At 50.9% G+C, this 18,314-nt stretch overlaps 9 protein-coding genes across 9 annotated transcripts; 6 read left to right on the top strand and 3 right to left on the bottom strand.

Annotated features, from left to right (window-relative positions):
* Positions 1 to 157: 157 nt before the first annotated feature.
* On the bottom strand, positions 158 to 3,220 carry PC9H_007174 (uncharacterized protein; the record flags this gene model as incomplete). Its single annotated transcript, XM_036776709.1, has 10 exons — positions 158 to 396; positions 578 to 715; positions 775 to 1,042; positions 1,094 to 1,255; positions 1,306 to 1,567; positions 1,615 to 2,105; positions 2,157 to 2,704; positions 2,751 to 3,014; positions 3,071 to 3,131; positions 3,182 to 3,220. The coding sequence occupies 10 exons, from the start codon at positions 3,218 to 3,220 to the stop codon at positions 158 to 160; spliced, it is 2,472 nt and encodes an 823-aa protein (XP_036630329.1).
* Positions 3,221 to 3,444: 224 nt separating this feature from the next.
* On the top strand, positions 3,445 to 6,471 carry COG3 (Golgi transport complex subunit 3; the record flags this gene model as incomplete). Its single annotated transcript, XM_036776708.1, has 10 exons — positions 3,445 to 3,633; positions 3,692 to 4,087; positions 4,138 to 4,308; positions 4,357 to 4,494; positions 4,548 to 4,879; positions 4,939 to 5,312; positions 5,367 to 5,518; positions 5,572 to 5,788; positions 5,835 to 5,950; positions 6,007 to 6,471. The coding sequence occupies 10 exons, from the start codon at positions 3,445 to 3,447 to the stop codon at positions 6,469 to 6,471; spliced, it is 2,550 nt and encodes an 849-aa protein (XP_036630328.1).
* Positions 6,472 to 6,684: 213 nt separating this feature from the next.
* Positions 6,685 to 7,612, bottom strand: ARL3 (ADP-ribosylation factor protein 3; the record flags this gene model as incomplete). Its single annotated transcript, XM_036776707.1, has 6 exons — positions 6,685 to 6,775; positions 6,830 to 7,073; positions 7,123 to 7,287; positions 7,338 to 7,422; positions 7,473 to 7,524; positions 7,572 to 7,612. 6 exons carry the CDS (start codon positions 7,610 to 7,612, stop codon positions 6,685 to 6,687), a joined length of 678 nt encoding a protein of 225 aa, XP_036630327.1.
* An 86-nt stretch (positions 7,613 to 7,698) lies between these two features.
* Positions 7,699 to 8,618, top strand: VMA16 (H(+)-transporting V0 sector ATPase subunit c''; the record flags this gene model as incomplete). The annotated part of the gene is made up of 6 exons (XM_036776706.1): positions 7,699 to 7,780; positions 7,833 to 7,944; positions 8,004 to 8,081; positions 8,138 to 8,174; positions 8,234 to 8,489; positions 8,545 to 8,618. The coding sequence occupies 6 exons, from the start codon at positions 7,699 to 7,701 to the stop codon at positions 8,616 to 8,618; spliced, it is 639 nt and encodes a 212-aa protein (XP_036630326.1).
* Positions 8,619 to 9,228: 610 nt separating this feature from the next.
* Positions 9,229 to 11,078, top strand: PC9H_007170 (uncharacterized protein; the record flags this gene model as incomplete). The annotated part of the gene is made up of 6 exons (XM_036776705.1): positions 9,229 to 9,674; positions 9,722 to 9,821; positions 9,877 to 10,153; positions 10,191 to 10,571; positions 10,622 to 10,702; positions 10,756 to 11,078. The coding sequence occupies 6 exons, from the start codon at positions 9,229 to 9,231 to the stop codon at positions 11,076 to 11,078; spliced, it is 1,608 nt and encodes a 535-aa protein (XP_036630325.1).
* Positions 11,079 to 11,371: 293 nt separating this feature from the next.
* Positions 11,372 to 12,115, top strand: PC9H_007169 (uncharacterized protein; the record flags this gene model as incomplete). The annotated part of the gene is made up of 3 exons (XM_036776704.1): positions 11,372 to 11,449; positions 11,504 to 11,930; positions 11,994 to 12,115. 3 exons carry the CDS (start codon positions 11,372 to 11,374, stop codon positions 12,113 to 12,115), a joined length of 627 nt encoding a protein of 208 aa, XP_036630324.1.
* Positions 12,116 to 12,521: 406 nt separating this feature from the next.
* Positions 12,522 to 13,346, top strand: GLO1 (Lactoylglutathione lyase; the record flags this gene model as incomplete). The annotated part of the gene is made up of 6 exons (XM_036776703.1): positions 12,522 to 12,554; positions 12,607 to 12,666; positions 12,733 to 12,757; positions 12,817 to 12,924; positions 13,009 to 13,231; positions 13,307 to 13,346. 6 exons carry the CDS (start codon positions 12,522 to 12,524, stop codon positions 13,344 to 13,346), a joined length of 489 nt encoding a protein of 162 aa, XP_036630323.1.
* A 984-nt stretch (positions 13,347 to 14,330) lies between these two features.
* Positions 14,331 to 16,951, top strand: PC9H_007167 (uncharacterized protein; the record flags this gene model as incomplete). The annotated part of the gene is made up of 3 exons (XM_036776702.1): positions 14,331 to 15,437; positions 15,490 to 16,698; positions 16,760 to 16,951. 3 exons carry the CDS (start codon positions 14,331 to 14,333, stop codon positions 16,949 to 16,951), a joined length of 2,508 nt encoding a protein of 835 aa, XP_036630322.1.
* A 620-nt stretch (positions 16,952 to 17,571) lies between these two features.
* On the bottom strand, positions 17,572 to 18,087 carry PC9H_007166 (uncharacterized protein; the record flags this gene model as incomplete). The annotated part of the gene is made up of 2 exons (XM_036776701.1): positions 17,572 to 17,814; positions 17,872 to 18,087. The coding sequence occupies 2 exons, from the start codon at positions 18,085 to 18,087 to the stop codon at positions 17,572 to 17,574; spliced, it is 459 nt and encodes a 152-aa protein (XP_036630321.1).
* Between the last annotated feature and the right edge of the window lie 227 nt (positions 18,088 to 18,314).

The raw sequence follows: 18,314 nt of genomic DNA, 5'->3' as shown, positions 1-18,314 counted from the left end.
ATTGGCTTATGTGAGTTCGCCTCTCACAATTGGGCCCCATATCTTTTATCGATGGCAGTGTCTCCACGGATCAGATAAACCTAATCAAGTGAGCAGCATCTGAGAAGCATTGGGCCAAGCTCACTAACGGCACACGGTATATACAAATGAGCCTGTTTTACTCTAGATCCATTGCATCCGAAGGCGCGTTAGCCACTTCTTCAGTTCCGTCTTTCCAAAGGGTGCTCCACTTTGGAAAAACGCGTTTGTATAGCGACATGCAGACTGTATCCATCTGGTTGATAGGACCATCGAAATGAGCCTTGAAGTAGCCGTGTGTTCCGAGGGACTCGCGGATATGGCCCGTTCGTCCGTATTTCGTGTGTAATTGAATGGGCTTGTAGTAATGCACGTCGTCTGATAAAGATAAATCCGCAATTAACGTCAGGATTGCAATCGCAGGGAGGAACGATCATAGTGGATGGGCGATAGGGCACGGTGCATGTTCGTCGGTTCGATAGACCGTAGATAAACGGGCGCGTGAAAGACACGAGTGTTAGAGAGGTGGTGATCGCACGCCAATAATAGGACACGTTACCTCGATTGAAGAACATATACCGTACTGTTGCCGTCTTTTTGTGCACCTTGAACGGATGACCGGTCAGGATGATACGCTTCGCGATGACACGAGTTGTATCAGGGTTTAGGAACGACCCCATGGCCACGAGATGTGGAGCTATTTAACAAGAATGGAATCATTCAAGCCTAGGTCAGTTATCTGGGGTGGTGTATAACGTTCGCCAAGGGGCAGCAGACACGGGGGGAGAGGATTGGGGGACGAAAGATATGCACCTTGTGGATCATCGGACTCCCGCAGGAGAACGCAAGGCTGATTTCCGAACACCACTGGGCCGTATGTGGTCGCTACAGTCGTGATACCAGGCCGGAGGAAACGTTCAAACTTGTGAACGTTGTTAGCACCCTTTCCGCCACCACGAGTATGCTGGCTGTAGATGGGGTTGATGTGCAATCGACGAGGTCCTACACATAGAATCAAGGGATCCTAGAGCCGCAACTTCAGATCAGGCGTGTCTCGTTCCGAAAGTAAGTGTACCTTCGACCGGACGGAACCGTCGTACTCAGTATTCCTCTGTACAGTGAAGTTGAGTGTTGACATCTTGTGTTCGTGTTGCATTAACGAGAAGAGCACAGGGAAAGACACGCCGGCGGCAGCTCGAGGTACTCCGCGAATATAGATCGTCACTCTGACTCCGGGCTAACCAAGATTTAATACGTGGTCTGAAATGAAAGAAACTCATAACACACCTCGACGACGCCTACTTCCATTTCGGCTCTCTTCCTAACGCCCCTCTCTGTGCGCTTGAAGTCTTCGAACTGGAAAATGCGTGCATAATCCCTAGGTAAGTTTTCGTATGGATCCCAAGGACTGGTACGGAATGACTGCAAGCCCCTGTATCGTTGAAAACGTAAGTGCGCGGGAGTATCTTTTGGTGTATCAACTTCATCCGGAAATTGGAGGTCATCTTGTTCTTCGAGCGTCCGAGTACGCGTGCGCCACGTCTGAAGCCTGAAAGACGTAAATTCCTATCCGGTAGAAGGAATCTGATCACGTACTGTTTCTCCTCTTCTTCGTTGTCAAGATCCTCGAAATGAACAACCCTGCTAGATTCCATATCTTGATCGTCATCTACAACGAGATCCTGCATCTCTTCTTCACCACCGCGTATACCATCCATTTCACCAGCCTCGGTTTCAGTTCCATTCTCGCCCTCGCCCTCACCACCCTCATCTTCAGTCTCATCTTCCACGATCCATGCTGCCTGGTACTCACTCATGCCCTTGGGCACGCGTTTAATGCGTTTTGGGGTTGCACCGTTTGCCGCGTCAGGAACGTCCGCGTCCGCGCCGTCGGTTCCGTTGCCGGTGCCGTTCATTTCTTCCTCAGTCGGCCATGTCTGTTCGTTAGCCATATCATCTGGTTCATTGGAGGAAACCAAAGAGTCGGCATCGGAGGGATCTGGCTCGGCAAGAACAGCAGCTTCTACGTCCATGTGGTTGGCATTCGAGGCTTTGTGAGAAGTCGACGGCAGGGGAGCTGAGAGAATCTAGATGCTGCATATGAGTAAAGGTAAGGATCTATGCGATCAGCTGCTTACTTTAGATATTTGGAAGTCACCGTAATTTGGGAGATGAACAAGGCGGTTGGCCGATAGGCTCGTGCCGCGAACGACGCCGGTGAATTTGAGAGTTCCGTTATCTTCGTCTTCCCACTCGACGTGTTCTCCCAGTACCCACGCTCTCCCCTCTCGCCATCTCACGTCGGCAGGCTTGCCATCCGCCATCGTTCTGATCGCATTGACTCTGTCGCTTCCACTACTCAGGTCGAATATCCTGGTCTGTGTAGGTACGAAATACTGTACGAAAGACAGTAATGACTTCAGTATTCCAGGTTTCGTTTTCGTGTCGACCAAAGGTGAGGAAGTCGGGGGAATAACTGATATGACATCCGGTAGGCCTTGGGCTTGGAGTGTGCGTAGTAGGGTGTCGCCGAATGTATCTACTTCGACGGTGGGGGAAAGAACGAATACAACGTAATCCGCGACCTTGCAGGCATCCAGTGTGGCGTAGAAGGATTTATATGGGAGTGTGATGAATTGGAGAGATGTACGGAAACGCTCTGCTCTGAAAAATATATTGGTTGCATCTGGAAGACGATGTTCAAATCATCACGCACCTGAGCTTCCATACACCCGCAATCGGGCAATCGTCCGCGTTCTGATCAAGAGCCTCCGCCATGGATTTCACGGTTTCTTGCGTCGAAACATCGGGGCACAATGGTACAACAGCAACAATCCGGGGTGCGCCGTCTACACCGTTGAATAGGCGAGTTGCAGACACGATGGCGGACCGTTTATGAGCCTGCACCTGTTTCGCATGATTTTTGCGGTTCAGCCTGGTCTGAGCAGCGTTCGGTGACCCATGGATAGTTTTGGGAGATTGTCGCGAGACGCGACCTTGTTTACACTAAGTGAGCTATGCGGAAAGTTAGAAAATATATCGATTCGCGCACCTTTCGCAGCATCTCTTATCGAACTCTTGGTGGCATGTTTGGATTTAAATGATTTATTCGTCTGTAGAATATCGTGAACATACTGCTTTGTAAAGATTGTAGATCGCAAACCTGCTTGAGGGTAGGTCGGTGGTGATGTGCTTCAACCATGGTCAGCTTTTTTGTCTCTGGATCGCTTTATCGACCTCGACGTTGCGATCCTCGTAGTATCCGCGTAATCCAGAGTCGAAGAGTTGAGTGGGCCAGTATGAACAGAAATTTTTATCTCCAATCGCATCTCCACAATCTTATCTTATCATCAACGACTATTAGCAGCATCTACCACGTGATCCCGTCGCTTCTGGCGCGCCGCTGTCGACGACGGCGACGAAGTTATGGCTTCAACCCGCTCTGTTCCTCGTCGCGCTCCAACTAATCTCTCTTCGCCGTCACCGTCCCAGCCTCGACCTCCACCTGTAATTTCTGTCGAAGAATGGGAAAGCAAAGCGCCATTGGGAGAGCTTGAGACGCGTAGTGTCGCCTTAATCAAGGAGGCCAGCGAGAAGTTGCCGTTACCACTGAAAGTGAGCGTATCACTTGAGCATACCTAGTGTGTACTGATGAATGATCTCCCGGCCGTAGTTCCAAACTGACGATCTCAGTCATTCGAGACCATCGACTCCGCGCTTGAGATTTACTGGATCCAGGCCCGGTACGCCAGTCCAAGCGGGCTCGAGCAAGCTAGCAGCCCAAGCAGGATCATCTTCGCATGCGCTCCACCCCAAACAACCGATCCAAACACTAGAACAGTTCTACGATTGGTTTGCCCTCATCGACAGGTCGGTTACTCACAGTCAGGAAGCTCACTTCCGTGCGCACCTCGCAGGTGTCTCGCAGCACCTCGACGAGTGCGACTTCCTTGTTGAGAGGATTGAGGAGATTGACAAGGAAGTCAGTGACATGCTTAAAGGTTGGCGGAGCGTAGAAGAGGGTGGCAAGAGTCTGAAGGAAGCCTGCGAGAAACTGTTAGAAGAGAGGGTGCGTTGTTTCTCTCGTGCCTTATCAAAACCGCATATATACCTTCGCAGGACAGGCTTCTCGACATAACGGACAATATTGGCGCGCGATTAGAATACTTCCAAGAGCTGGAACATGCTACGCGAATGCTCAACCACCCAGGCGAATCACTCGTTTTGCAAACCGACTTCCTGTATATGGTCGAACGCGTCGGCGTTTGCATTGACTTCCTCAAGTTGCATGTAAGCCCATCATCCTCTGACTTGCCTCTAGTTCTCATTTCTCTATAGCGGCATTATAAAGACGCAGAAGTATACCTTCTACGTTTCCAACAATGCATGACCCGTGCTATGACGCTCATCAAGATGTTCTTCGTTGGCTCGCTACGCGCTTTATCTTCTGATGTCTCCAAGAAGCTTTCAGAGAGAGTAAGCCCTTCCCTGCAACGTCAACTCATGCGCGTCGTTGATGTTTATTCTAGGAAATTTCTAGCACTGCTAGTACCCATCTCCTTTACACCCGGTTTCACACTGTTTCCACACAGGTAGCGCCGCTGATAGGAGAGCTCGAGCGCAGAGCCGAGGCGCATCCAGCAGAGCTTTCTACTCTTCTATCTGAATGCCACGCAGCCTATTTTAGTACGCGCAAGACCCTGCTTGTCGGGCGAGTGGTTGAAGAAATCCGGGGCTTAGATCCTGTAAGGACGGAGTTGGTCGAGCTGACGAGAGCTGGATGTAGTTACCTCAAGCAACTTTGCACCGACGAATTTGTGCTATATCGAGAATTCTTCAGTACTGGCGAGGACCAGCTTTAGTGAGTTAGCCTCCCCTCTTATATACTGCGACGCCTAGCTGACAGCCCGTATTTTGTAGTTCGTACCTAGAGAACCTTTGCGACTACTTGTACGACGATCTTCGCCCCCGCATTCTGCACGAGCCCAGACTTACAGCACTATGCGAAGTCTGCACCGTATTACAAGCACTCATGGTGCTAGACGTTGTGGATGACGAACTCGTCGACGACAGCGACAGCGATGATTCTGAGGAACTCAACCTAGACCTTGACCCTTCGCACCCGCGGACTAAACAACGCGGACTAGGACACCTGCACATCAGTCATCTGTTGCAGATGGTGTTGCAGGACGCCCAAACGCGGCTATTCTTCAAAGCGCAATCGGTGATCCAGTCGGATATTCGATACTATGTGCCTAAGCCGGAGGACCTGGCGTATCCTGACAAGCTTGTCAGTGCGTATAATTCGAGCATGTCTATAGAACTTCAGATCCTACCATGATATATAGATGCTCGGAAGCCGGCCACTACTTTCGAGATAAAGGAAAAGGAGAGCATCAGCCAATTGTTCCAAATAACGTCTCTAGAGAAGCGGGAAACGTGGTATCCTACACTTCAGAAGACTGTTTGGGTGCTGTCTCAGTTACACGACTTCGTCAAGGTAAGCCGTGAAATCATTACATCGCATCCCGTCCTCATCATCACCATTTATAGCCAGCTATTTTCGAAGACATCGCACAAGAAGCTGTTGGCCTTTGTCGATATTCCCTTGTCTCCGCTTCTGAGAATATCAAAACGAAGAACTCGTCGACCAGCGTCGTAGACGGATGTCTCTTCCTTATCAGACATCTCCTTATTCTGAAGGAGATCACGAACAGTCTCGACTTGGTGCAAAAGGACATGGGGTTGGACGAATTCGGCGGAGTAACAGGTAAGCTCACATGCGCTCGAACAGCAGGTACCAGGGGACCAATCAGTGCTCGTAGAAACGTTGGCCGCAATGCTTAACAAAACGACCTCTCTCTTGCCGAGTAACCTATTTGCGTCGTTGGGCATGCCGAAGACAGAAGAAAGTATATCTGAGGCCAAGCATGTTCGTCCATTCCCTTGTGCTTGGAGGAAGATTTGCCTAAGCAGAGATAATGACAGGGTATTGATCATGACCTACGGAATGCTTGCGAAGCTGTCATAGCATGCTGCGCCGACCCCATCACAGATCCCCTCATCAAATGGGTTATACAAGTCGATGAATTCAACGGTGTCCGTCGCGCTCAAGCGCTAGCTACACAATCCGATCCAGTGCCCGTAACCGCTCAAGACTTTGCTCAACGTTCAGTCATCGAGACGCTGGACTCGAACTTCCGCGCCGCATGCAACAGGGATTTCAGGGCGACTGTTATCAGGATGAAGTTATATCTGGAGAGCGACAAGACAGTGGGAGTGTTGGTCGATCATATCAGAGGGAGGATATTGGAAGAGTATTTGGCGTGGAAGGATAAGGTCTGGAGCGTACATTCTGGTGATACGAGAAATGTTGTGATGAAGGAGACTGAGGTGAAGGAGATGTTGGATGCGATTTGCAGGGACGGTTCGGATAGTCCTAGGCAGGCTTGATTCATGTTGCGCCAGGGATGCTTCGTCTTAGAGGCACACTTATACATGGCACGCAGGACTCGTGTCTAAATGCCAGATTTCATTCGAACAGTTGACTACGGTTACAAGAGCAGAAGGAAGGTCTGCGCGATCTTACCACAAGAATGGCGCAGCCCTCTAATATTATAACTAGGAAGAGCACAATAGCAAGGGATAGGTGATGCACTCGACGGTCTACGCTGCTTGACCCTGTTTAGGACCGTCTGACCTACGCGAGTTTTGCACTCGCAAGAAGAGCCAATCTACAGCCTCTCTTATTCCAGTCCTAGGATACGTGGCACTCAGCTTTCGTTCGAGACGTAACTGTAAGGCATAATACCCTTGAATAGCGCTAATGCCCATCACATCAAGACTGGCAATCCTTTCTCTTTGCATGCCTTGGTCCTGCTCCCCGCCGTATTGCTGGTGGAAGGAGCTCCTGCGCATACTTTGTATCTTGCGTTGGTGCCAATCTTCATAGTCATGTCGTATCTCTTCGACTGAAAGACTGTGCGGCGAGTCCTGTTTATTGGCAAGCAAGAGAAGTGGTACGCCGAGGATCTGTGGAGAGGACAAGACAGAGTCTTCACGTCACGTCCACAAGGATTGCACGTCCATGGCGAAAGGACATACCGAAGACCTCCCAGCCCTCGCTCAACCGTTCTCTGTCGTCCGCGTCGATGACATAGACGACTGCGTGGCAGTCATCGTAGTATCTGTGCCAGATGTTCCGTATTCCTCTCTGGCCTCCGAGGTCCCAGAATTGGAGAATGGTTGAAGGCAGAGTTATCTTTCCGGCTAACAAGCCGATTGAGTTCCTTGAATGTGGGCTTGCAGAGGACACGTACTGTTCTGGCCAACCGTCGGTGCAATCTTGTCCGGCGTCAGTCCTGGTACATCGTTGTATAGTGTCTTTATATGTTCCAGGAAGGTCTGCAGTACATGAATGAGTACATGGTCAAAGTTCAAGCCGCCGACTGTACCGTCTTTCCAGCACCATCGAGGCCAATGATGAGGACAGTGAATTCTTCCTTTCTGCGAAGTATTCAGCAATATAGGGCTGGATTGTAGGAGTCGCGTACCTTGTGAGATACTCATGAAGGCCTCTGAGAAGATGGTACATTCGGGCAAGGTTGGTCAAGTAAGCGCCCAAACAGTTGCTGCTGACGGTGATTCCGCTCGCTCATTCACGCTTGCTTTCGTTCCATCATGGCATATCTCAAGGCCTACTTCTCGTATGGCCTACCCACTTTTCTTGTCCTTCTAATAGCCCTGTATCTCCTTTTCACTGGTAAGATTCCGTCTATATGCGCCTTTTACGAGTCTCACCGCTCTTCCTACAGACTCCGGAGAAGCTTTTAACGTCGGTCGTTTCCTTGAGGAATCCAGCCCATATGCCTGGGGCGCGACGGGGATTGGGTTGTGCTTGGGGTTGAGCGTTCTTGGGGCTGGCTGGTGCGTAAATGTGACAGGTTGAGGACCGGAGGCTAGATGTATTGATGCTCAACGCGTAGGGGAATCTTCGTGACCGGTTCATCGATTCTTGGAGGTGGTGTACGCGCACCTCGTATTACGACGAAGAATCTCATCAGGTAAGCTGGCCCCTCGAGCCAACAGAACACGTATATTCAACCTACTCGCCTGCCAGCATAATCTTTTGCGAGGTCGTCGCTATCTACGGCGTTGTGAGTCCAACCATCCGTAGAAACACCACGTAGCATGACTTATGACTTATATGTCTCAGATCATCGGCATCGTCTACTCTGCGAAACTCAGTAATGTGTCGAATGACGTGCTCTACACGCCCGAAAACTACTTCACCGGGTTCGCGCTCTTCTGGGGCGGCCTTACGGTTGGCGCATGCAATCTGCTTTGCGGTGTTTCTGTTGGTGTTACTGGGTCTACAGCGGCCCTTGCAGATGCTGCGGACCCGGATCTTTTCGTGAAGATCTTAGTGGTGGAGGTCTTTGGCAGTATATTGGGATTGTTTGGTCTGATTGGTGCGCCCACAGTGTGCTGTTATGTTCATGCATTCCTCTTACCTCCTCTTTCCAGTTGGGCTATTGATGACGAGCAAAGCCCAAGAATTCATTGCTGCTGCTGCTATAGTATCGCCTTTGGTGCAGTAATTCCAAGTGGACGTCATATATTCCCAATTCTATGAAACTACGCATCAGGCGCAGTCGTTAATCAAGAACAGCGTGCAGCCCGTGTATCTCATAACTGTCTTCCCTTTGTTGGGTCTCTTCTTGAGTAGGAGTCAGCTAACGGTTGGATCAGAAATGCAGAGGACAGTAACACCGTTTTCATCCGTCGGGGACTGGTGGTTGAAACGTTGACCTTCAATGGTCTTTCCCGCTAGGATGGATGGTCGTTAGGTATGTCGACGATACAACTATTAACTCTAGGCATCTTTAGGCCCCCGGAAGAAATTGAGAAGGACCAATTTATTATTTGTTGTTGGACAACGTCGCGCCGAACGGTCTATTAGAATCTAAGAGGCGCGACTCTTCCTAGTCGGTGTTCCGAGCCACGTCCCGAAAAGGAGGTGCGATCGCCTCCCTCTGTACCGACGATGACTTCATCACATGCAGGCATCGTTCCTTACGAATCTCTGTCAGCCGCGACGCGGATCGTTGGCCTCTTTTTATGCTTCTTGCTTGTTGTCGTCTCACCAGAATCATCCAGCGTAGTCGCTTAGCTCAGTCTATCCGTGCATCCCAGGCGCTTGTAACAATAATGGACACTTCGGTCGTCAGGAGGCGGAGTACTCGCCTAGCAAGTATTCAGTCGACTACATCCGCAGCAATAGTTACTTCGTCCGCCGAGCATGAAGAAGTGATTTACCCTGGAGCCGACGAATCAGACTCTAGCCTTTCGCCGATGGACGAGGATTCTGACAAAATTGTTGCGCCAAAGAAGGTCAAACGCAAGCCCAAGTCCCAAGGAAAGAAACGCAAAGGATCTCAGCTCAAACCTGACGACGCTGTAGAGGATGGAGGCGAGGAGGTAACGGCCTCGTCGCGGAAGAAAAGGCGAGCGAAGCCTGAACCAGTGTACGTCATTCCCGATGTCGAGAAGAGGACGACTACGTTTCAGGGGCGTCTCGGTTACGCGTGCCTCAACACCATTCTGCGAAACAAGAAACCTGCGACGGAAGCTGTGTTTTGTTCGAGAACTTGCCGGTGAGTCATGTCCCTTGGGCTGGCCGACGTGTCGCTTATGACAATAGTCTCGACACGATTAAGGAGAAGGGTATAGACTTTGTGAAGGACTTGGGCGTCAAGAATGTTGAAGATTTACTGACGATTATTGAATGGAATGAAGCAAACGTAAGGTGTAGGACCCTACTGTTGGAACGTTGTTCACTAGCCTCTGGTTTTGCAGAATATTCGCTTCATGCGCATTTCTTCCGATATGTTTCCATTCGCTTCCCATTCCGTGCACGGCTACTCTCTCAACTACTGCGCCCCTCTGCTTGCCCGAGTCGGGGAGCTCGCATCGAAATACAACCATCGACTTACTACCCATCCAGGGCAATATACCCAACTCGGAAGCCCTAAGAAAGAGGTCATAGCTGCGGCAGTTCGGGAGCTGAAATACCACTGCGAGATGCTAGATCTAATGGGGATTGATAAAGACGGTGTCATGATTGTTCATGTACGTCCCTCTTAGTATGTGCGACGGGTCATTAATGTTAGCATCACAGGGAGGAGGCGTATATGGCGATAAAGAAGCTGCCCTCGAAAGAATCAAGGACACTGTCGCGAACGTACTCCCTCAGAATGTTCGCGATCGTCTAGTCCTCGAGAATGACGAGATTTGTTACTCCGCATCTGACCTTCTGCCCATTTGCGAGTCACTGCTCATACCCCTCGTCTTCGATTATCATCACGATGCACTGAATCCGTCTTTACCTCGCACGGAGATAATTTCGAGAGCGAATGAGATATTTCGAAAGAGGGGGATCAAGCCAAAGCAGCACTTAAGTGAGGCGAGGGAAGGCGCTGAGACGCTCATGGAGAAAAGGAAACACTCGGCACGATGCAAGCTGCTTCCAGAGGATTTGCCAGATGATATGGGTAAGTCTCATCCCGCACGCACTATATCCATCGCTTATTCCCGAAAACAGACTTGATGATCGAAGCGAAAGATAAAGAGCAAGCGGTCTTGCAGCTCTACAGGACGTATGATCTCCATCCTGTGATCCATGGTACGGTTCTGCTCTTAGTCGCTTTGTCACTCTCCTCTGATCTCGCACCTCAGCCAGTCTTCGTCCAGCGAGCGACGATTCTAAACAGGTTGCAGAAGCTAAGGAAGGTAGAAAGTTGAAGCGGCGCGGCAAGAAAGTGGTAGACGACGATGAAGACGGCGGAGTCTTGGAAGGTCTAGACATGGGTGGCGGCTCACCCCCAGAGGACAACATCGGCGATGGCGTGCTAGCTGCCAACGAACCCGAAGAGGTCACAACTCAGGTCATACAAGATGTCGGCGCGGCCAGCTTTGACCAGGAACTTGCGGCAAGGCGGAATCCTGTGCGCCGCTCGTCTTCTAAGGTGGCAAAACAGGTCAAGGCTAGGGAGGCGTGAGTCAATATCTGTATATGTTCATTGTCCACTAGTCGTCCTTGCGTAGCAGGTAAACAATTGCAAATCCCTGTTATGTGGCTATTGTGTCCTCATTGGCCGAAGTCTCACCTTCCCGCGCGACAAAGCGCGCAGTCGCTAGTCAGTGGCCTATTTTGTCTTTGATCGACGATGTGGCTTCCGGTGGCTCGTCAGCATGAGACAGTGGCCACACCAAGATAAAACTGTGGTTCTAACTGCTGGGAACCCCATCAAACCTCAGCGTCCTCTTCCTCCTGTATCCCTCTGAAAGCATAATGGAAGGCGAATACTTACTTGCACCTAATTGCGTAGCCAAGCGTAGTCATTTCACTACGGCTTCCCCGGACCCGCGCGTAAGCTCTTGTTAGCCCGGGTCATCAACAATGGTGCTCACCATGTATGCACAGATTCTCAGCAAATTAAGATCGATACCATTCAACAAAATCCCTGAGGACCTGGGCCCCTCGCGCCCTGACGGACTACCTGAACTCTTCTGGTGTTGCTGGGTCGTCGGAGAGCACAAGATATTCAACTTTTTTGGAAACCCTCATCCAGGCAAACCCGACGTGTTCGATACTTCCAGCTGCGCAGAATTGACTGTCTCAGAATTGCCGGCAGTCCTTGAGACCGCGCTGCTACTGCCCCCGGAGCTCGCTGAGAAGATGGCTGTCGTCAAGGTCTTTAATTGGGAAGGAAAGCCCGAACTCGCGTTTGCTGTCGGGAGCAACTATGGAGGTATCATGCCTGTGGCCATCATCGAGCTTATATCGCGGTACTTCTTCGACGGGGGGCACCCATCATGGGCTCTCAATGCCCCTCGTGCCGACAGCGCAAGTGAGTTGCTTCTGGTTTTCTTTGGAATGAACCTAAGGAATTAACCGCGGATTTCAATTCCAGCAATATTGCCCCTCACCGAAGAACAACGCAATGACATGCAAGTCGTTGGTGCCGAACGGAAACTCTCCTGGCCAACAGGCCTGGATCGGAGAGCCTTTGACGAACTGATGAAAGTGTCGTAGTGCTTTGTTATACCCTTACTTGTCAATATCATCATGATCACCACAAATTCAACGACTCCAGTGATGGCTTGCTGCCTGTACGCGTCCCTTGCATCGATATTCTGAGATCTCGAACTTGAAGTTGTCCAGTCGAAGGTGTGTGGTCTATCTCGCCTATCTTGACGTTTGATACCCGTATATTGAGCCCGCACTCGCAAGTATGTACTTGGTGAGGTCATAATGGAGGCTTCTAGCAAACTCGGAGGCTTCGATTCCATTGAGTCGCGCTTTGCCGTCACTCCGACTTCGCGTTGTAGATCATGAGACTGTCCGGGCGGGCCGTAGCCCCTAAGCGACCACGAGGATCCTCACCTCCCCCAAGGTGGTCTTCACCTGCTCTCCAGTGCTCCACCAGCAAACTGCGAACATGCCTAGAGCCGCAGAAACTGCTACATTCAAGGTATGCCCCTTATCCAATAAACCATATGTCCGCTGAATTACGAGCGACGCAGTTCAACCATACAATGATCCGTGTCAAGGATCCTCAGGTGTCACTGAAGTTCTACACCGAGGTAAGTACGATATGTCGTATCTGGACTCAAGAATTTTGATGCGTCTGTCTAACACCGCATGTACAGGTCCTTGGCATGGAATTACTGTCAAGTACGGTCCACCGACGATGCTTCGGTGCAGGCTTGACTAATGTGTCCCGTCGTTTGCAGGGAAGGACTTCAATGAATCAGGATTCAGCCTGTACTTCTTAGCCTACAATCACGAAGGCAGGGACCTCACGGCGGAGGAGAAAGAGAAGTCCCGGTTCTCTCGTGAAGGTATGTCATATCAGAGCCCAATACATTATGGAGCGCCCTCGTCACGGATCATTGGGGATCCACTAATCGATGAGCACTTAACAGGTGTCCTGGAGCTCACGCACAACCACGGCACCGAGTCCGATGCCAATTTCAAAGGATACGCAAGCGGGAACACTGACCCGGGCAAGGGGTTCGGTCACATCGCTATTACGGTCGACGACGTGGAAAAGGCGTGCGACAGATTCGAGCAGCTGGGCGTCCAGTTCAAAAAGAAGCCCAGCGATGGGAGGATGAGGAATATCGCGTTCATTCTGGATCCCGATGGGTGAGCTCCATTTGTTGATATACAGCGTCGATATGGCTAAATGACAACGTACTGTGTTCTCGCCCTTCCGTGTAGGTATTGGATCGAGATCGTCCCTGGTGTTCTCAATTTGTAGTCGTTAATGCGTATCCAATGGGCTCAATGGCGCTTCATGTTGTAATGGGCCTCTGGAAGGGACCAATGAGTTACTTTGAGTCGGCAGGTCATCGGGCCAACCGATGTTCCTGGGTATTCGCCTTCGTGAGCTGTGAATTTTGTGGCCAGGTCGATACGCGTACTACGTGAAAGAACCTCGAAGTTAGGGGCTGCGTACTGAGTAATGATCGGGTAACATGGCCAACTAATTTCAATTGTAAACCATGCTCTTGACCACGACGTTTGCCGCTGCCCAACAGGCGTTTCGCCTGCAGCTGGTTCGTTACTCACCTTTCCGATGGTTTCCTTCTCGCCACAGTGGCTAGGCTTGCCACACAGTTCGCTTGCCGCAGAAAGTTTCCCCTGGTCTGACGGTCAGCGACACTCCCAAGCTCGGGCTTCGTCATAGCGCTGGCAGAACCAAGTCAGAACCCGTGGAACCCTCATGTCCCCTTCATGGCATCGATAACGATTCTGGAACTCTGGGAATAGGCTTGCCTCTGCCACACATGGTACGCCTCGAGGCATCTCAACAGCTCTGAATTTCATTAGAACATTGTACCATGGGGTCGAAATTCGCACCAGACCAGACCATTCCCAGCCTGCCCTGCCCCCTCGTACCCTATCGTATCAGCAATTCCGAATCTCTTATCACCGTCCCCGAAAGCCCCATGACTCACCGATGATTACCGGGCCTTGTTCACCGAAGCTGCGTGGTGGGTGCGTAGTCTATTCGTCTTCTACTTGAAGCTTGACCGTCGATGTCGAAGAGGTACGTACGATGCCCTTGGACGCCTCTCTGAACGACACTGACATCGAGCTAAACTGCAGTGCCTCGACGGGGATGCGTCACATGACGGGACGCGTTGGATTAATGGATTTTTCAACTCCGCTTCAAACGCGTTGCGCCGTTGACTGGCGGACGCGTTACACGTGATCCGTTCTGGTTATCACCTCGACTACCATGACCTCCAGCTCCCCCATCCTGCCGCTACCGTTTAAATTTCGAAGAAAGAGCTCCTCCCCATCAGAAGGACCATCGTCTTCAATTCAGAGCTGGTTCCAAGCCTCGACGTCTAGCTCCCCTTTGTCTTCACCCCCAGCGAGCTCGTCACCCCCACCGATATCCCCCTACTCTGCGAAAGGGCATAACTATGCGCACATTAACACCAGTCCGCAAATACAGAGCGATTTTAACCTCAGGAATGCCTCCGATGTGATAGATGATATGTCGATGGTCTGGGGTCCAGACGACCGCTGGAATTCATCGATAAAATCACCACCGACCCACTGCAGGCTGCCTAGTTTCCGTTCGTCTTTTCCCAGTGACGATGAGTTACCCGGCTCAGATTTTGAAATGTCCGACTATTCAGAAGATACACGCTCAAAATGTGAACCCATCTCCCGCCCACGTCCCACCGTAGCCCCCGAAAATGTCTTCTATTCGGACAGCGAAGAAGAAACAAATCAGGACGACGATGCTTTCGAATTCAATTCCTCCGATATCCGCTCAACGTACTTCGATACGTCTGCAGAGCGAGGCCGTTGGAAAAGTGACCCAATGCCATACCGATGGCTGCGGAGTTCCGCCCCGGTGACAAGCACACCGACGAGTTTCGAGAACAGTCTGCGGAGGGACTCAGAGCGCCGCGCCAACTTCCATGAAGCTACTGAACAGGCTTCTTTGGTGACCAAAGTCGTCACTTCCAAGGAGCAAGACCCGTCTCCCGTCTCCTCCGGCGATTGTTTGGAGCATTCATCATTATTACAGCAGTTGTCCGATACCACGACAAACGCCACAGAGATAATCGGTCCATTTTCGCCTCTACCTCCATCGTCTCCACCAATCCCCCCGACGACCGACTCGCCATATGCACGGTCGCCCTCACCTATATCTCTTAGCCCATTGGCAGATGCCCCTCCAACATCAATACCCACACAATCGCTAGTACCGTGTGACGCGAGTGATGATACACAGTCGTCAGAAGGTGGAGCTCTATCAAGCCATGCTGAGAAGAACGTAACAGGCGACGGTTGCTCGGATCTCGGTTCGCGAGGGTCACAAGATATGGTGTGTTTGCTGGCTCGGATGAATGCTATCTTGTGCTTAAATTTACATTTAGGACCATTCATGCGATGCTGTTCCTGGTCCCATTCCGAGCAATGAACCCCCATTTTCGTCCGCCGACCTCATAAACTCCACACTGGCCAGCCTTTCAGCGGAAGAATCTCATCAGCTCCCCGCACAAGTTACGGCATATATTTCGGAATTCGACGAAGATGATTCACTTTCGACTATCTCATCACTGTCCCCCGTGTCTTCAAGATCATCCTCTCCTCTAAGCTCAATACACGACGATGAGGATAGCCATCCCATGGTCGTTGTCGCCTCTAGCGACTCGCTATCGCTTTCTCGGAAAGATATGTCGGAGCTGTTGCGGGCGGACATTGAGATGTCGGATATATCAAGCTCAATACCCCCATCGGTGGCGCTGCCTAGTTGTCCTTCTGTCCAGGACGACGATAAGGAGAACCGGAAGTTAGAGAAGGCCAAAGTCAAGTCTGCACGCCCGAAACCCGCAAAGCCCATCGCATCGCGCACGGACGTCGAACATGTTGCTTCTGAAACCTCCGGACACCGGAATACGACGCCTGTTCCTGCCCCGAAGAAAGCTAAGCGTAAGCCCAAAGACGCTAGCTTGGAGGAAGGTCCCTCGAGGAAGAAGGCTAGGGTCTCGAGCACGCCAGCTGAGGAATTAACTTCCACCTCGAAAGGCAAGGCAAGGAAACCTGAAGCTAAGGCGTCGAAGGATACTGGCGGTCTAGACGAATCAGCCTCTGTCAAACCCCGGAATTGGAAGGCGGCCAGCGTTGTCAATGAGTCGACGCATGCCGGTCAGAAACAGCCCGTGAGGCTAAAGCCTAGCAGGGTTTCTGTCTCAGACCCCGGCCCTTATAAACCCTTGTGTCCGTCGATATCACCTTCAGATCACTCAGGCGGATCCAAACCATCGCCCTCAACCCAACAGACCTCCGAATCTCACGCAACGTCAGTACAACAACCGACAACCCCTTCAGACCAACCCCCAGAACCAATTGACACTACTCATGACGCTGAGATATGCGGGCTGATCATTGAGAGTCTTGCGTTATCCCGAGCTTCTGCGCAAGCTATCTCCACGCTCTACGGCGCGATCATGCGGGCGCGGCCAACACTACAGGCCCAACGGTCTGAAGATGAATGGATGGACGTTTTCCAGCGCGTGCTGAGTGGCGGCGATGAAGCGGAAGGTGGAAGCGGTATATTTGGCAAAGTCGAGAGTAGTGGCAAGGTTAGCCTTCTCTTTCTTGAATTCGTGCTTGATTATTTATCAACGGTTTACCTTCGAATAGGATGACGCCGACCGTCCGCTGGAAGCTAAATGGTTCTACGTGCCGGAGAAGGACGAAGACCAGGAACGCGCTACTGTTATACGCAGTATGATGCCTCGTCCTGGCAAGCGGTCTGTTACCAAGAAGTATAAGCAGTATTACTATCAACCATTAGGCAAAATCTCGAGATGGGATCCTGAGGATGAACTCTAGCCGCCATTTCGCCATTGTTTTTGGACGACTTGCAACCACCACTTCGAAATTCAAATATTCAACTCTGTAGCATTCAGAGTTCCATAGTTACGCACCTCTACTGCATGTTTCAGTATTTTCACATATTCTAATTGCATTGTTCTGAATACTTCGCATTTTGCTTTCACGAGCTGCTTGTAATAAACACGGTGGATGAGTCTCGAGCCTCGCGTTCTACACGTGACCTTTTTCCTCTGTGCACGGACCGTGCTTGAAAAATATATAAACCTGCCTGCGCCCATTTGAATTCCTTAGAACATACTCAGCTAGGATCTATTCTATAGAAACTAACTCGAGTCTCGCATGTTTACACATGCCACTTCTTCAAGTCCACTCGATGATATGCGCGCTCGTCCGTATGACTGAGAACATGGCTCTCTTCGGGGAGTCTCGAGGACGTTTGGCTTGCTCAGTTTGCTTGTGCTCTTCGGAGCCGGCGAATGGGCTAGCCAGCGGATCGAGCGTCTGTCTGATGGATTCTTATATACTTTATGTTCGTTCTATAGTAGCTTCAATAAACCTTCTATGCACTGCTATAACCCTCGAGTTTATAAATGCGCGAACGGAAGGGAGTAAGCGAACTAGGTAGTTTCAGTCACTGGGGTAATAAATACTTCAATGCTCTCTACATTCCTCAGTAACTCTGTCCATGAACTTTCGTCTATGACACCAGCTTTCTGTGCTCGCGTTGTTGCGCCGATGAAGGTAGCCACAAGGCCAACTCGAGGATAGTGGTCGAATAACATCTCTGGCTCGTACTTGCCAGGCAGATGGGTGATGTCTCCTTCCTGTTGAAACCGTTTCCTGAACATCCGAATGGCTTTCTACATCACTCAAAAGTTGATGAGAAATTCCGCCGATCCTCAATCGGACTAACGTACGGAATACGACATCCCCGCCAACGTTCGACGGCCAAACATTCTTGTCTCCCCTCTGCAGGTCACCGGTATCTGGGGCGGAATGTATCTTGGCTCGCCTTTCGGAGCAGACGCGCGGACCAAATCTTGGAATGCATCATAAAGCATCCTAATATCAGGCTCCTGCGTGCGGCTCGTACTAGCCTGTGGTGGAGGTGGAGGCGGTGGTGGCGATTCCATGGGAAGATGTCGAATATGGGGGACGGGGTGATGAGCGGCTGTACGCTTTGCTGGATATCACTGGTTTGACTATTGAGATATCGAATACCGTTGAGCGCTGAGCAGTTACTAGGTGAAACAAGCAACAAGCAAGCTACTTGCGTATTCGGCGGACGCCTCGACGCAACGCGATCACCACGAGCAGGACATGCGACTTATAGATGGGAACCGGTACGCTTAATCATGTT

This window comes from Pleurotus ostreatus, assembly GCF_014466165.1.
Source record: "Pleurotus ostreatus strain PC9 chromosome Unknown scaffold_5, whole genome shotgun sequence".
Taxonomy (NCBI): domain Eukaryota; kingdom Fungi; phylum Basidiomycota; class Agaricomycetes; order Agaricales; family Pleurotaceae; genus Pleurotus; species Pleurotus ostreatus.
Note: the sequence above shows the minus strand (reverse complement) of the source record. Positions and strands in the feature narration are given on the sequence as shown.